The sequence below is a fragment of the Amblyomma mixtum genome, chromosome 3, assembly GCF_055824585.1.
Source record: "Amblyomma mixtum isolate Tamu chromosome 3, ASM5582458v1, whole genome shotgun sequence".
Classification (NCBI taxonomy): Eukaryota; Metazoa; Arthropoda; class Arachnida; order Ixodida; family Ixodidae; genus Amblyomma; species Amblyomma mixtum.
Window position 1 is genome coordinate 132,924,888 of NC_143014.1, and position 18,380 is coordinate 132,943,267.

The 18,380-nt window shown below is 45.5% G+C and overlaps 1 protein-coding gene across 1 annotated transcript in view; it reads right to left on the reverse strand.

The window, feature by feature from the left end:
- The window catches only part of LOC149351979 (dopamine beta-hydroxylase-like), a 66,148-nt gene that overhangs the window by 42,399 nt on the left and 5,369 nt on the right, over positions 1-18,380 (reverse strand). The window contains exon 2 of the mRNA XM_089577104.1: positions 11,629-11,993. Within this exon, the coding sequence (XP_089433230.1) occupies positions 11,629-11,931 (303 nt within the window). The 5' untranslated portion in view covers positions 11,932-11,993. The remainder of the gene's footprint in view (positions 1-11,628; positions 11,994-18,380) is intronic.

The following is an 18,380-nucleotide window of genomic DNA, read 5'->3' on the forward strand; positions in this document are numbered from 1 at the left end:
AGTAAAAAAAAATAGAGCTCTCCATTTTATATTTAATCGGAATGACTGATTTTTCGCCTCCTTCTCATCTGTCTGATCTGGGGCTGACTCAGTTTCCTCACGTCGTTGCATTGAATGCTAAAAGTTACTGTACACATTAATTTAACTCTGACCGATTTGAATCGCATGAAAACCACTGAAAAGTTTCTAAACCATCATAATTAAGAAGTTGCCACGAATTAAACATTTTACCTTTCAGTCCTCGTATTGACTTGGTCAAATATAGTTTTTTTACCGCGCACTATAGAAATCTGGAACTTCCTTCTTCGCCCTGCTCGTGCTGTGCCTTCGAAAGAATTTTTACTTTCCACGATTGTAACTTATACTGTCTGTTGCATCGTTCAGAGAAAATTGCAGAAAAATTTTCCGTTTCAGACCGCTATGGAAGTTATAGCTAGTAGCAGTTTTTGTTTTATACAACGTCTGGGGAGGGTACTTACCTGAATCGGTAAGAATTAATCGAAAGCCCCCATCGCATGCGGCGATGCCAAACCATAAAAAAGAAAAAAATTGTTTCACAACAGCTGTACTGGCAGCGCCATCTCTCACCCCTGAAAGGTTGGTGAGCGTTCTTCGTTTCGCGTCTCGCATTCGTCTGTTTTTGTCATCCTGCCGCCGACAAGCGCTGGCGCTGCTGATGCAGCTGTTGTGAAACCGTCTTTTTTGGTCCGGCATCGCCGCATACGATGCGGAGTTTTGATTAATTTTCACCGATTCAGGCAAGTATCCAACCCAAACGTAGTATAAACCAAACATTACCTCTGAATTCTACCTCTGTGAGAAATGTGTGCGTGAAAAATTTTCTTCGATTTCCTCTGAGCGTCGCAACAGTCAGTATGTTTTTTCTGTGCGTTTCCTCATGCTTTCATAGTACCTCATATTCTGCTGGTTGTTACCAGTTGTTCTTCTTGCATTTTTATCTCCTCCTGTCAAAGTCTCATGCGAGGCTGCGGCATGTGAAAATAGATAAATGCATAAAAGCAGCCGGGTTTATAACTATAAAGACACTCTGACCATAACTGAACCATACCTGTTGCTATGGGTAACACAACCATGCTTGACTAGCTCAAGCATAAATTCCAAAACAACTTTCTTTTCTTTCAGCCATTCGCTTACTCTATCAATCGAACCATCCTTCATCCGTTGCATGCATCATTATTAATGCCCCTGCAGCGCAAAATTCAAGGGCACAGTGTCAGTCTTGCCTTCGGCGTCCATCTCTAGTGACTCTGGCAGCTACACTGAGCTTGGAGCAACGACGTGAAACAACATAACTTTCGCCGGTCTACGTGGAAGCCACTCCCAATAAGTACATGCGAGCACTATGCTATGGGTATGGCTCAACAGTTTTTGAATCCCGAAGCTGCTCTTTAGAATTTGATAGAATGTGTAATGAACAGCTCTGGATGATTTGTGCACTCAGAGATTTATATACTAGATTGAGACAACATCATCAGTGGTGTGTGAAAATGAGAAAATTTCAAACACCGAGCCGAATATCCTCCTATATGAAGAATGCAGGTGTTTCGAGGTGCTGCCTCCCCGTGTTTGCCATGCGGTCGCCTCGTGGGGTGCGCTTGATCCGACAGCTGCAATTCCTGTCGCTGGAAACGAGTAGTTCGGCCAACTTTGACTTTCCACTAATGATCGGACCAACATCTCCTTGCGAAACGTAACAGGCCGTAACGTAGAGCCGCCGCTAGCGTTCTTTAGAACGAATGCTTGTTTTTTACAAATATGCGAACGAATAGCGAATATTAGTAAAAATGTTAGATTCATATTCGATTCGGTTCTATCAGTACCCGATCCGGTTCTTAGCTACACTGTACTTATATTCGTGTTCAATTCAGCGTGTAAAAATTTACATTATCGCAACCCTAAAGGTCATGCAATGGGTGGCTAGCCGCAATCTTGTATTTACCTAATATTTTAAACGCCGTCGCATCATCACTGGAAAGAAGGGATGTAAAATATATATAAAAAAATATTTCAGCGCAAAAATGTTCAGGAAGAGATATATGGACCCCGCGCTCACTCGCACTGCTGTTTCTGCTAAGTTTGGCTTCCAATAGTTAAAAATGTATTATGAAGGGAGTTCTGAAAATTAAAACAGCAAATTTATGACTGCCGTAGCGTGCGCAAAGTTAGTTATTTTTGTTTGTTTGTAACGTTTATTATTTCCTAATATTTGGCCAACCTGGCGCAAAGGAAGTTTTTTGCTAAATTTGGAGGTTCTTATCTAAAAGAAAAAAATGACATAACTGCAAACGTTTAACGCTGCGCTCTACACAGGCTCATCTAGTAACCGACATAAAATTCACCGACATATATTCGTACGCATTAAAACGTGTTGAATAACACTGCTAGCGCAGTTGATACAGCACCTCCGAAGAAAGTGTCTTTTATGCACACTACTGTTTTTGCCAAGTTTAGTTATGAATAGCTTGAAACATGTTGCAAGAATATTCCTGAAAACCTTAAGGTGGAATTTCTAATTACCGTAGAGTGCACCAAGTTATCCTTACCAGTTTCTTACTTTGATTTTTATAAAGTTTGGAAACTGGGCATAAAAGAAGTCTTAGTAAATGTGGAGGTTTTTATATAGCTAGTTTACACTGCATTCTGTGCAAACTTGTGTAACAAGGTAAAGTTAACTTATACGTCTATTTTGGATAATATACGTTATTCCTCAGCCTTCAAAAAAGCACAGTACCCCATTGATTTCGGATCGCGATTAAAGTAAACATTTTGAATAATATTTTTGTAGTCCCAGGCCTTCATTATATGAATATTCATAAGTATTATAAACACGTTGCGCAAAATGCAAAAGCGTGGCTTGCTGCGCGAATTTGTTGGTTACATTTAATGGATGAAGCTTGATGTCTGAAACGTTGCTCAAGGCTAGGGCATGTTGATGTGCATTTCGTGGGCATTGTATTATAAGGCCCGGCTCATGCGTGCGCCTGTCCCTGAGGAATTTGTCATGGAATGACGTCAGTTGCAAGCCCAGCGCCATCCTGTCCGCGTATTCTGCTGCGTTGCGTCCCTTTGCGCTGTATTTACTCATAAAACATTGCGTAACATCACTGGCAGATGCAGCACGTCAAATGAGACCCTTTAGCAAGGCTCGACGCATATTGCGTTAGTGAAGAAACCTCTTTTTTCGGCAACATGTATGAAGTGTTGGAAGTGTTTTTTTTTTTTCATAGGGGCGCTTAATGGTTAAATAAACCAACAACATGATATGTAAAACCCCTTAATAGGGTCATTACTTAAAGGACCACCCTGACGTACATCCGAGGCTTCAGTTTGCTTTATGCATATGCGGGAACGTCGATCCCCGGCGCTCAAAACGCGAGCTAACGCACATTACAAGACAAGCCGGTAGGTTTTTTACCGCATTTTATGACTGATGCGAAATTCGGCGCTTCGTGGTGCAACGCTCGACGCCGTGGTAAGCAATTCGCGGCAAAGTTCCTGGCCACGTACTTAATTGCTTACGCGGCTGCTCCGACTCCAGCAAAGCTGCAGCGATCCTCATGTTTATATCGCTTATGAATATTCATATGCAAAAGACCTGGGCGAATGTAAAATAAATATTTAAAATAACTTTTTTGCGGTCGTCATCCAAAATTATTCTGGCTGTGTGCTTTCTTGAAGTTTGAGCAATGATATTTACTTGTCTGCAAATAAATGTATCCGTAAATTGTATGACGCTTAGTACAAAGTTTGCATAGAACGCAGTGTAAGCTAGTCATAGTTAGCGTTCATCTGTTCTCTAAGGTAAAGGCCTCCGAAGTAAGCAATCACTTTCTCAATGCACAGCTTGCAAATTTTTAGGAAAAGAATAAAAGTGAGAGATCGATAAAAGTGACAGGGCGCAATCGGGGGTAATTATAAATGCGCTATAAAATTTTCAGTCATATCCTTGCAAGTTATTTCAAGCTATTCTTAACCAAAGTTGGCAAAAACAACAGTGGCGTCAAAAAGGGTCTCTTCGCAGACGCTGCACCTACTACATCAGCAATACTATGCAACGTGTCTTAATGTTTAGGAATATTCAAGTACTGTACAATATTTATACAGAGCATAAAAAATATGAAGAGCGCTTTTTTTAATCGACATCTATATTTCGTGCAGTTCTGTGCATTCTTAAAGCTTTCCGAATAATATTTACTTGCGTGTAAAATAAAGGGTAACCGAAATTAAGCTTTACAGATTTTTTAAAATTAGGCGCTGAAAGGTACTTGAAATCCGCCTCTGCACATGAGTTATGTGGCCAGATTACACAAAATAAGATGATAATTCTCATCGTCTGCCACCTCATTACCTAAAATATATTAATGAAGTTTTTAGCCACTGTGACTGGTGTGCGTGCTTGCAAGGAAAACATAGAGGCGATCGCATCTATAGATTACTCCATTTGGTAGAATTATTGTAGAGCACGCGTGTTCCGAGATATTCGTCCCCAAAGTTTCCACTGATTTCGCTTAACTATATGCATGCACGGCGGTGATAGTCGACGCGAATCTCCTCCCTAGTGTGATGCAGCTACTGCGTCCGGCGTTTCTTCCATTTCGATACCTGAAAGTAAAAAGCAAACAGTTATCAGTTTCGCCGGTCGCTCTGCGCCGTTGTCTGAAGACACGCTGCTTCACGCCGGGGTGAATTTCGCGCCGATCATCACCGCTTTGTATGCACACTTATGCGCATTGAGCTGACAATTTGGTAGCGAGTATTTCGAAGCACATGCGATCTTAGAGAATTCTACCAAATGGAACTGTGTAGAGATACGACTGCCTCTAAGCTTCCAATATAACCTTGCCCTTTACTGCAGTCATTACAAAGTTTATTAATAGATTTTAGCTAATTATACCTGGCGGTGACATTTATTATCCCACTTTGTGCCCCCCTGGCTGAATAACTGGCGTAGAAAGGTAGCCTTCGCGTATCACTTCTCGCCTAATTAAAAAAAAACAATCTGTAAAGCATAATTTTTGTCATCCTGTATATGTTAACGAATTTTATATTGGTTAGCGAGTAAGTTTGTGCAGAATTCATCCTTCAGCGTTTGCAGTTATAGCTTATTTACTCTCTTTAGATTAATACCTCCAAAGTTAGCAAAAAAAGCAACAAACTTCACGTGCGCCAAGTTTAGAAATATTGAGATTTAAAGATCCACAGATATGACTACGCGCTCTACGGCAGTCATAAAGTTGCTGTATAAATTTTTAAGCATCTCCTGTTGACATAATTTAAGCCGTTCGTAACGAAATTCTTCCTGTTCGTGATCAAGAGTTAAAGCTACCAATGTTTGGTCCGCTGACAGACACGCGTAGTTCCCGCTGTCTCATCTCAAGCTATGCACGTAGTTTCCTTGTCTGCTTGAATGAAGACAGCAGCACTTCTCACACAAGCAGCCTGATGCTTCAGGGGTCCTAGAAATGGGAAAAAGTACCATTGCCACCACCATCATCATCATCATGAGGTCAAGCAAATTTACGCTGTTTTGGTGGTCCTATCTCTCGAGCGCAGGAGCCGTGCTTGTTTACTTGACTGCAGCTCTCTGATTCAGAAAGAGCAAACAGAGGTTGATAATAGAGAAAGTCAACACTACGGGCCACCCAAGGAGCGACACAACAGGTGACACATGGGGAGTCGGAGTTTATCCTGGGTATCGATTTTCGCCAGAGGCCGGGAGGTAAACATGGGCTAGTGAGAAACCTGCGAGTCGTGGCCGCCGGTCGGTGAATGTGGCTCGCTTTGGCTAGTTTTTCCGTGCCGTTCACGAAGCTTGATCATACTTCGCGCCTTGTACAAGAAAATTGGTGCTACGGCTAGTAGCGAGGTGGGGGGGGGGGGGGGGGGGTGTTAAGGGCTTCGGTAAGAACGTCAGCAAAGAAAATGTGCGTGGCAAGAAGTCAATAAACAAAAGAACTAAAAAAATTGCCTGGCATTCAGCTGCTTTTCAGCAATCGATATCGAGTATGGTTAACATCTTTCATCGTTCAGACCATTTTGTTGGGTTGGTCAAAGCAGACCATTGAGGGTATAATACAAAACAATGAACTATTAAAAAAGAACGTGTACGGTTGTGATTACTGATATATTTAATCAACACAACGGCAATAACTTCAGTTCCATTCTTGCCGCGAACTAATGGTTCCACTACACCCGTACTGGAAAACAATGAAGAAAGGAGAGTAGCATATTTTGTTCTTACATATATTGTTCCTTCGTATTACTTTTTAATAAAGACAGCAGCGTCGCCTCTATCTCTGACGGGACACGGGAGTTGTGAGAGGAGCGAAAAAGAGAAGCACTTTGTTTGGTCTAACCTTGTTAGCCACGGTGCCGCTTCAACTTCTAGATTGACCCGCGTCCACTACTGCGTAGTATAATTCGAAGTGCGCAGAAAGACCGCGGGGCGACGCGGAGAATGGCTGCGAAAGACACGGATATTGAGTAACCGAGCGAGGACCAAAAAAGAATAAGGAGACGGCCGTCGCTCCTTTGTCCTCGGGTCGCGATTATTAAATTCTCTCTCGCTGCCAAAATTTTCCGACAGTGACTGCCGTAGTGCACGTGTGGCTCTCCATCGCCTTCAGTTCGTTTTCTTTCTTTCGTAAGTTCGCGCTACGTCCGTGCATAATTTACGGTTTTCTTTGAAGCCAAACTACAGAATTTTCATTGGCCATCCTCCGTTCTCGCTGCGCCGTTCCTTTCCATATTTTTCCGTATTTTGGTCTTTGCTCCGCAGGCTTGTCATAATCATCGCAGCCCGGGTTCCAGCAGCGGCCAACGTGGCCCAGCTCTCCAGGGAAGTAGAAATGCCGCCAAAAGACGTCGGCAAGTCCACGGAGCAGCCGATGGGCTCGTCTTTGATGCCCCGCGAAGATATGAGGAGTGAACAAGGAGGCCGAAAGAAAAAAAAAAAGGAATCCGAAAGCCGGCTTGCGAGCAATACATAGAATTCTCGGGCTTTTGTTAGCCGATGACTGCCGATTCATCCTTTGACGGAAGTGAGAATTTGCCCCCCCCCCCCCCCCCCTCCCCCCCCCTCTTCCAACTGCATGCGCCCTTCCCTTTCTTTCGCTCATCGCTGGCGTATCTCTCGCACCTCACAGACACCCCGAAAGAAGTGGCACCGGGAGGAACACAAGAGTGGAACCCTCCGCTATGTCTGATCTTGTGTGCGCAAACGCCTGCAAACGGTTTTCAGAAAGGGCGGATTTAAGTTGTTCGATGGCAGAACGAATGATTGGCCCGTCGAAGCGGGGGTTTGTTCAGAGCCTTTGTCCAAGCCTTTCACCCCAGAGAAAGTTTAGCAGCAGGCCGGCCGAAACCTTTTATCCACTGGAAAACCGGTGTGCACATGGAAGTCACTGGAGATCGAACCAAACCCCTCCCACTTACGAGATGGACGTTCAAGCCAGTATAAGTTAACGATGTGTTCGAGTTGTACATATATGCGTATGCTGGAGACAAAAGGAGTTCGAAAATATCCTCCCAGAAACGCGGTGTAAGTTATTACTACGTCTCCGTCCTGGCATTTTAGGCCTCATAGAGTTCCGAAAATCGCACTGATGTGTCTAATGAGCTCTTGCTACTTTCAGAGGCTGCATTGGTTGCCGTCCTGCGTAGTCTCTTAACGGGCAACTGCATAGGTTTTAGAAATCTATGAAGTGCTCGAATGTGTGAAACTTGCAGGTAAAACATGCGAAGTCTTTTTGGGCTAGCGTTTGAAATGGTGACGTAATCGATGATTAAAATTGCGATGGCCTTCGAGCTTGTCCGTGGCGCACAGCGCCAAGTGGGGGCGCATGATGACGTCATTGAAGGTACAGGTACATTTCCAACGCATAAACGCTTACTTTGAAGGAAACAAAAACAAAAAAACAACGGCACCTAAGGCAAAGCCCACCGACAGTTTGCCGCCATCAGACGAGGCACGGTGGGGTGTGGTTGACGGCTGCGGCTGTTTGAGATCTTACCTTCCGTGACGTTACACCAGGCTTGCCTGCAGTCCTTTGGTGCTGTGAGAAGAAGCCTAAAATTCAATCGCCGATTACGTCACTGTTCTAAATGCTAGAGAAAAAACACTCGGCATGCTTTACCTACAGCCTATATATATCTTAATCCTCGAATATCGCATAATTCTTAAAAAAAGGGGGTCAGTTACATTTTTAAATGAGAACAAAATGCAAGCGAGATACATTGACAACGGGGCGCAGAAAGTTATACTCGTGCCATGGCCTGTATCTTGTCTGCATTGAGCGAAATCAATTTTGTGGCACCCGCCATGTCCACTGCGTCGTAATTGAATCGAACCGACCTGGGAGCCCTCGCAGCCAACGCCAGCCTTGGCACAGATATGTGTCGCCTCCCGCTAAATTTAGACAGCCAAATTTTTCTCTTAGCACACTCGTTACCCGTCTGCTTAGTGAAGGCTCCATATCGTGTTTTGCTGCTACTATCGCGCAGCACGAATCGGCTTGTCTGCGTAATTCATTTCGATTTTCGCTAAGAGACAGCTTGTAGCTATAGCTACAAACGGCAAGCAACCAGCGTTTTGAAAACTTCAATGTACGCCTCTTAAAGCTTTGGTTGGTTGCATGAAGTCAGTGTCATTAAAGTAGACGTTACTGGGGGTGTACTACAAGTGAGAAACAGAATGATGGAACGCCAAACTTGACGGCTGCTAGCGGTGGCGCTAGCAGCCGCGTGTCGTAACAGGTGGTGAAGGCGAATATATCGCTTGCGCCTTGCTACAACTGCAGAATGAATTCTAACGGATCCAGACTTCCTTAAATCATCTTGATCCATCGGTGGGCTTCAAAGCTCACGGCTTTGCCATGAAATGTGTCACTAGCGACACCACTTCACTGGCGTTAACATTGTCAGCCATAACGTAATCGAATTACCGCTGCGCACACTGCTCCTATCTTTGCCATGGAGCAGAAACTTGGAGGCAGACGAAAAGACTCGCAGTTTCATTGAGGACCTCGCAGCGGGCCGTGGAAAGGAAAATAATAGGGGTAACTAGGGCGTAGGGAAGAAACGCGGGTAGATGATGTTCTAGCTGAAATCAAGAAGAGGAAATTGGCATGGGCAGGGCATGTGATGCGACGGCAGGATGACAGATGGTCTATTAGGGCCACGGAATGGATTACACGAGAAGGTAAACTCAGCAGGTGGTGGCAGGTCAGTTGGGGGGATGAGGTTAAGAAGTTTGCCGAGTAAAAGGTGGCCGCAGCTGGCGGAAGAAATGGCTAGCTGGAGATCACTGGGTGAGTGGGGGAGGGGGGAGGCGGGGGGGGGGGGGGGGCTTTGTCCTGCAGAGGACGTAGTTAGGCTGATGACGATATGGTGGCCGACGTTGCGCCTTTTATAGCCCTTTTTCCCCGTGCACAGTTTAGAGGCTGGGCAGCACTGGGGAAAAAAAAAGTAAAGATTATGTGCACTATGAAAAAAAAGCGCAATTTTTGCGCATACTTTCGGTTCTTAAGTCCGTAATTACTTATGCTAACAAACCATTTGTACTCCGTCTACCAAAAATAATTGCAGTAATTCAAGATTATCGCCATAAAATCCCACTGACAGGCGAAGGTATACGAAAGCACATTTTTTTTTTGTTCAGTTACTTCACTTGAGGCTTGCAGCACTTTTGCAGCAAGTATGCAGTATGCCACTGCGACACGATTCGTGGCACATTTCTCACATGGCACATCTGGCGCTGGAACTCTAACGATGCGCGGCCTGTACTTCGGTGAACAAAGAATGCATGAATTAAAGTTGTATGTAATAATTACCATGGTCACAAAAATGCGGTATTACTGATATGAATTCGGACGACTGAGTACTCGAGTGCCTGCTAAACAAATAGTATCAGGGTGTTTGCTTGTTTGTTTGGAACTGTGGCCCCGAGCTATTCATGCTTTACACGCACCATAGAAGACGATATAAGCCGTACATGCAGTAAGAAACGCTCCGTTTTACTACCCAAGCCGCATATTCAATGCGACGCCCGAAAAGCGTACCGTCGACGACAAGAGTGAGAAGCTCCAACGGGCGCTGCAGTCTGCCGAGGCAAATATTCAAGAAACTTAACGCAGCCGTTTTGCATGCCAGAATAAGTACGCCGAGTAATCAATACAAAGAGAGAAAAGGGTGAAGAGGGATAAGCAATGTAAGCGTGGACTAAAGAAATAAAAAACGAATGCAAAATGGCACGTGCATGCCATAAACGAAGGCAAATGGAAATAGATGCGCCTCAGAGAGCATTTTAAAGTTGTTCTACATTAGAACCATCCGTGTAGAAAATGAAAACAGGACCGCCGACTAACCACCCGTATTCCCCACTGTAATCGTTGTATAGCCAGAGGCGCGTGGTGGTTTAGGGCCATGGTCTCTTTACAAAAAGACAGGCTGGAGAGAGCCCGAGGGCAACCTTTCTAATCTGCAACGTTTATTTTACTATCGAAACATCGCTAATCACTTTAGGAGAACGCGAATAGTTCACTCCCGAACCACTTTACACACCCGAATTTCGACACCGCGCTCGTTTATGGTGGTACGTGACGCCGGCAGTCAGGACCATGTATAGCACGTTAATGTCGAAATTTTGCGCCTGACCATCATCGTTGGTGCATTGTGCAACGGCTAATTACTTTTCTCTACGCAGCTGTCAACGCAGCCACGACCTGTAGGTCCTGCGTTGCGACTCCAGGAGAATCCATTTGCGTGCACTGTTTTAAAATTCTGCCGCAGACATCAGCAACAATTTTCACTCAAAGGACAACTTACACTAGCAAGAAAAATAAGAATGGTTGCTACCTAATAGACATGCGTTTGCTAGGGAAGTATCAAGAGTTGGGCCAGCTGCAATGATCGTTAATGCTACAGGAGAACAGCGCAAAAAAGACTGCATACTAGAAAGCATAGGTAGGACGAGCACTGTGTATTCAGTCTTGTCTTTCGATTTTGTTTTTGCGCGGTTTTCCTAGAGTTTAGAATGACCATAGCGAGGCTTCTTGAGCAAAACGACTTTGCAAAAAGCTCTACACAGATGGTAAAAAAAGTAACTCCGCGAAAAGCGCAACTTCTGTTGCACCAGTCATCGTCTCCATTTCGTCGTAAAAAAAAAAAAAAAGAAAAGAGTATTAAGCTACCACAGTGGTACAACTTGTCGCCATGTGTAGACCACGTATAAATGTTCTGCACAGTCTAAATAAGGGTGAAAATGAAGTCAAATTACAAGTTACTGCACTGTATAAGTATAATCTCATTGTGGATAGAAATTATCGCGTGCCTTAACGGCATGAGACAGTCGGGCCTTCGACATCTTCTGCGCATTGATGCGGCTCTCTTGGAGAGAGTATCGACTAGAAAGAAAAATTATGACCACGCCCCCCCCCCCCCCCCCCCAAAAAAAAAAGGAAAAGAAACCGACCGAAAAAGCTCTGGGTACGGTATGGAATTCTTGATTATGTTTTCGCAGCTTCACGCGTAAAAGTGGCGTTGACCGCAGACATATAGAGAGAATGGCTTGATCTGCAAGGCGTGTTCCGTGTCCTCCGGCGTACTCACATCCAGGTGCGGCCTCCCGTGCGCATCGGCCCACAGCACGCAGACATCGGCGAACGCGACGTCGCCGCGATCCGAGAAGCCGAGTGCGAACCAGTCGTCAGGAGGCAGATCCAGCTTGAGCTCGGCCGTCAGCGACTCGGCCTCGTAGTCGACCGTCCAGAAGAGGTGGAATCGGGCCTCCGGGTCCAGCACCAGCTCGAAATAGCGCGTCGCTTCAACCACCGCACATGCGAGTGCCAGCCACGCAAGAGAGCTGACCAGCGGGGATGGAGTGCATTCCCGCCTTGGTCCGAGGGACGCCATCTTTGCTGCGGACGGCCGCAAACACTTCAACCGGAAACAAAGAACCTCTCTTGGGATGCTCTCTGAAATTATGAAAAGAGAGAAAGAATAGTTACAGATAGAGCGAGAGGAAAAGAAATCGTCAGAAGTGGGCTGTTTTGACGTCGAGCCTCACGCTGCTCCGTACTGTAAGGTTTCTAAGACTTTAATGGGTGGTTATCACTAATGGCGATAACTTTTGCGGTGGTCATATAACTACTCGGATGTGGTCGCAAATATAAAAAATTGATACAAAAATGACGTTTCCAGACGTCTTCAAAGTGAGATGTATCGTAAGGTCCACCCGAGCGCAGCCATGGCTGCGCTCGGGTGGACGTCAATGAGTAATTACTCCCTTATTACAAACCTACTCCACCTTGGGGGATTCCCCTAAAAATTTGGTCAACACTGTTCCCACTTCGAGTTATTGATCAATTCGCTCTCGTCCTACCATAAGCTTGCCGTCCCGGTTAGCTCAATTGGTAGAGCGACTGCTCCGGTGAAGCGGTAGTCCCGGGTTCGAACCCCGGACCAGGACGAATTTTTCTTCAACTACGAAGTTTCTGACAAAGCTGTATAGCTTTCCTTTGTAGCCGTATGGCTGCGCTCGGGTGGACGTCAATGAGTAATTACTCCCTTATTATAATTCAGAAGGTGTAGAATGTCTAGAAAAACAGGTGGCTCAAACGTTTGCAACAAGGTACCGTTTACACAGCTGTATTTAGCGGCTTCGAAAGAAAGCTAGCATCTATTGGCGCATATGAATTAATTAATTAATTTACAGATACTGCTATCGCCGCTTTGAAGGTGCTGTGATAGGTTTGGGGGGCATAAAGATTTACGCCAGAAAAATGCATGTTCACCAGAATCAGAAAGCAACAACGCACTTTGACATAATCGGGGCATAAACTGGGGGCCTTAAAGATTTACACTAGAGAAATGCATGTTCACAATAACCAGAAAGCAGCAATGCAGTTTGGCACAACCGAAAGGAATGTGTTGAGCTGTGCAGACAGTTTTTGAAGGCCGTGTTTAAGGATGGTTAACGTTTCTGCTTGAAACACAGACCTAAAAAGGTTAGGTAAGAATGTGATGGTAAATGGGGAATCGACAAGGTTTTGGGGCAAAGAGTTCCATTCACGAATTCCATATAGGAAGAATGAAAAACGAGATGTATCTATATGTGGAACGTTTATTCTTGTAGATGTTTTTTGTTGTGTTTGTGCCTGGTTGTACAGCAATCCTAAATTATAGCACTGGTCGTATCTCTCGGCAAGCCAGCAGCATACTCCGACGCTGGAATGCCTCCAGAACCGTAACGCTTATCTGGGCGCCAGCACATGCCGGACTACCCGGAAACGAGGAGGCGCATGCCCTCGCCCGAGATCTTACCCTCCGGGCGGGTGAGCACACCGCCTCCTCCGTCGAAGGGGAGTGCCTGTTAAATTTCAGTGACATCCTACAACACTATCGTTCCAACAGACAGATGTACGCACCTCCTCACCCTTCGCTATCAACCACGCAATCAACTTTCTGGCGCAGGCTTCAAACTCGCACACTCCCATACCCGATAGTCATGCACGGACGCTTCCCTGACCTATTCTCCTCCTCCTGTCTACTATGTGGCAAACCAGGCGACTTTCTGCATGTTCTGCTCACCTGTTCCACTTACCCGCACCCCCCTCCCCCAGAGGTGGCACTCACTTACTGGGAACAGCTGATGTCCAGTTCAGCACTCCAAGACCAACGACTCGCCATCACCAGTGCCTCTAACAGGCTGTCCCTCCAGGGTCTGGCACACCATTTGGAACCCACTGTGTGGGCCACTCCCGCAGGCCATGAGGGGGGCTCTGCCCCCCACCTGTAATTTGTCGTGGCCAATAAAGTTTACACCACCACCTTACTGACACTGACAGAGATAACCGTCCCTGTCGATTCGCAACAGGCTGTTGATCTGGTCAAGAAGTTCTAAACGTACGAAAGTAGCCCCGCTTGCTAACTGTGCGTAAACCACCATGGGCAAAGTCCTAAAGGTAAAATATAACGACCGTACTTGCTAAAAATGAATCTTCCAGCTTTGCGCTTAATGCTTTCCAATTTAGCTATGCTAGTGTTTGTGCATGGGAACTAAGATGCTGTGCCATACTCGAACACCGGTCGCACTAGTGAGCGATATACGGAGAGTTTTGTGTCTAGTGAGGCGGCTTTGAACGTTCTATTCGAGGAATAAAGGTAGGAGGCGACTCTGTTACAGTCGGATACAACGTTAGTCTGCATTATTTAAAGATTAGATGTAGCGCTATTAGGAAGGCCGCATAGAGAGGACGGCACAACAAAGAAGCGTTGTTCTTCTTTGTTGTGTATTCCTTTCTCTGTTGTCTTCCCTAATAGCGCTACATCCAATCTTTAAATAATGAATTACCAACTAGCCCAGCACCAAGTTCTGCGTTAGTCTGCAGTGCAGCTCCACCCACGATCAGGATCGCTGCACAGAATTCCCTCACGACAAAAAAAAAAGTAGTCCATGGTTAAATTTTTTTTTGTTACTTAAACAAGATGCTAATCACAAGAAAAAAATTATGAGCTCTAGAATTTTGGTGCCTGGTTGTTTATATAGTCAAGCATGTTAACATTCTCGGATAAAAATTTTGAAAATTAGAAAACTGTGACATACTATTATGGAAATATTGAAGGTCATGGTTCATTCTTCTGATATGTAGCAAAATCTTTTTTTTAAGTGTTTCCATCAATCGCATCAACCAGTTAAGACTGCTATAGAAAACCAGTGGGCGTCTCTCATAGCCAGAGTCGCTTTCGGACGTTAAACCCCATGAACCACCGAAAACCGATGAGGAACGCTTTTGACGATAGCAAAACCATTAATAATAGAAAAAAAAAAATTAAAGACCGCCGTCAGGTCATCTGCGGATTGATTGTTATAGTGAAATTTTACATTATATGAAAAAATTGCGTTCATCAATGGTTTCACGTTAAAAAATGCTTTTGTCCAGAATGGTTTTGTGTGATTAAAAAGTTTACTTTGTTTGTTGATGTGATTGGTCAGTGGAGCAATACAGGGCGCTGCGCACCATGACCCATTGTTACGAACTGCTGTTTATTTAGGTTTCTCCCTACTGTAATAAAATATGAGACACTTTTGTGCCATTTTAGGTCATTAGTTTTAAATATGCCAAGATATTTAAATTCATTGACCTTCTTTATTTTGGAGGTGTGGAGGTCACAGTGGAAAAAGAGAAGGTTCTTTTTTTGCTAGTTATAGTCATGCAGACAGCTTTGTTTACGTTTATAACGATCTCTAAAGTCTCCTGAGTACACTGTTTGGAGCATAAGTTGGTCTTCCGGGCTATTTTTTACCATATGAGTGATACATCCAACTGCAAACATATCAACAGTAGCGTCCCTGTAGTGTGCGATATCATTGCTGAAAATTGAAAAGAGAATTGCAGCCAGAATTGTACCTTCAGGGACACCAGAAGACACATGTATTAAGTCGGAAGGTTGGTAACCTACAGATACTTATTGGTAACGACACGACAAATCGTCCTTTAAACAATTACTTATGGTATTAGTACCAAGAACTGTAATAAGGGAGCAATTACTCATTGGCATCCACCCAAGCGCCGTTATACGGCTACAAAAGAATGCTATACAGCTTTGTCATCATAACTTCGAGTTATTGATGAATTCGCTCTCGTTCTACCATTGGCTTGCCGTCCCGGTTAGCTCAGCTGGTAGAGCGACTGCTCCGGTGAAGCGGTGGTCTCGGGTTTGAACCCCGGACCAGGGGCGCTATGCCGGAAGGCCCGAGTTTGGCGCTCGCCCGAGTTTCATCCGAGTTTGCGATGACGGCAGTCAGTGAACGAAGATAGCGCGGAACGTGCGCAGGCAGCGGACAATAAAATGTAGAGATAAAGTCACGCAAAGGCGATACAAGCGCACCCTGCGCACCTGTTTCACACTTCGAACACAATACACTGCGCAATACCAGGCCGCAGCGCTACCTGAAGTTATCAGCGCCATATCAGCAATCGCGAAATCGTGACTTCTCTGCTATCTATCTGCACACTCGCCGCTAGCTGTTTGTCACGCCTTTTCGGGCGCGGCAAAGGCGTGTCTTCTCTTTCAGCTCTATCTCTCTCTCCATTTTCGAAGACGAACAGTGCGCACTGGGTGCACTCTTGTATCAACCCTTTCTCTTCTCTCGAATACGTTAAAAGACAACAGATAATATTATGAACATTTTGTTCATTTCCAAATGTATTTTAAAATCTGAATCCAATGAAGCGTTGTTGAAAAGCATAGATTTAGGAAATTAACAAAGATTTGACATTTTCTGCCGCTAGAGGCGATAGTGAGGCCATTGCTTGCAGCGTGGCTTGCATACGAACTAGAGCGGCAGCCCACCGTGTCGAAAACGAGAGAGCTCCTGCGCTGACACGCCGCCGGTAGCGCTCCCTTCGACTGGAAAGACTGGGCAACTACTACACGCTGAATCTGTCTTATTTTTCGGCCATTGCGATAATATATTTTATTGTGTCGTATATCAAAATATAACAGTCATGCATCTTCTGGCTTGCATAATAAACAAAAGCAAAAAACTGAACTTCACTGCACCTCCGCGTCACTGCTGCTCTCTGCAGTGACCTCAAGTGGAGCTCTCCGCTGCTACGGCCGCTGCCGCACCCCGCTATGGCCAACCATTGCTTTTAGTACGCTCTTGGCGAATCTCAGCGGTAGAAATTAGACAGTTTTAGTATAGCGTTTGCGTTTTTTGCGTACGCAACACGCAAGATGTTCGCGTACGCTAAATTCAAAGCGCGAACAACACTTTTAGGTGAGCGTTTGCGGACCGTTCCGCAATAGCCGCTAAGTAGACATACAACATCCAAGTTCAGCCCCGTTTGGGTAAGTACCTAGCGCTGCCACACGTCGAAAAAAAAAACTGAGGTCGTTTTGATCCAAGTGCTAAAAATGGCCGTTGCCATGACGACAGTGTACACAACCTGTCGTTAGGCTTGCGGGCTTGAAAACAGACTGCTATCTCAAGAGTACCGGCAAGTTATCGCAAATAACATTGCGTCCCAGTGAAACGACAGAAAGCGGAAGCGAATACCACCATTTATTGCCAGTTGAGCGCCGAATAACTCAATGACGAGGTATTTTAGAACCGAAGCGGGCAAACAGGGCGCCGCCATGTTGTCTCCGCAAGCCCCGCAAAGACGCTACGCTATTTCCAGAAAATTGCGTGCGTACGCTAAACGCTAAGCTTCTTTTAGCGTTCTGCGCATGCGCATTCTACATGCGCTATTTTATTGCGTACGCAAAGGTTTTGTCTATTGGCCGTGCGAGCGGCAGTGATGCGGTGTGAGGAAAAAAATTGCTGTTTGGCTGTATTCAATGATTCATTACGTATGCCTGCTGTGTGTGACGCCTCTTTAGTGCACTGCGGATGCGGAGAGCGTGCTACCCAGCGACACAACTCATCCTATGTCATCAGACGCTGACTAAAAGCTGTGAAGGTGGTGGCGCGCGTATCTGCGTAGTATTTGTTAACGTCGCGCACTTCAAGGTTTTGCGGACTGGTTTGATCACTAACGTCGATCGCCGTTGTATACCGCAGGGACATCGCAATAATATCGTTCGGGCAGATGAGGGATCCTGTTTGTAATAATGGAATCGGACTTATAACAGAGAAAGGTGTTACGGTTGTGAAGTACGCAGTGCTTGCGTGCTGGAAATTACAAACACTTTATTGCACTGGGTCTGGAGCAGCGATCGTTTATCGATCCCAGATGTGATTGACACATTGGTGCTGAGCTTTATCACCGATGAAAGCACGGCCAAGCCAAACACCTGTGATGCGATGTTGTTGGAGTAGGACGTGCTCCAAGCACCGGTTCGTCGTCGTGCTCCGTCTTTGACGCCTTGCAAGCAGGTGTGACGCGCCTTCAGCGTTGTGCTGTGTCTTACGTGGTTGCAACAGGCTATAGTGTTGTGCAATCTTGGTATGCGAGCGAAGAAATCGGCGGCTTTCGCCACGTTGCGTGTCCTTCGCAGAGGTGCTTAGATTTATCAGCGATGACGTCCGTTCTGCCTGTTATATTTCGATAGTCAACATCGTCGATGTCTGTCAGCAATCAGCACAGCCGCGCAGCATACCTGTAGCCGGCAGGGATGTTGGGAGTGGCCCACCCATAGCGCGTACGCCTATAATTTATGTATGGCACGCCGGGGGCGTGACCAATGGTTTTGATTGACAGGTGAACTCGGAGCTAAACTCGTGAACGGTGAAGTGCGCCGAATTCATCTCGGGACTGTCATGTCGGCAGCAGCAGCAGCCTGGGTAATCGCTTCCTCTGACGGCAAATGTCAGTACGGCCGGCTGGACCCGTTCACTGCCTTGGCCGACG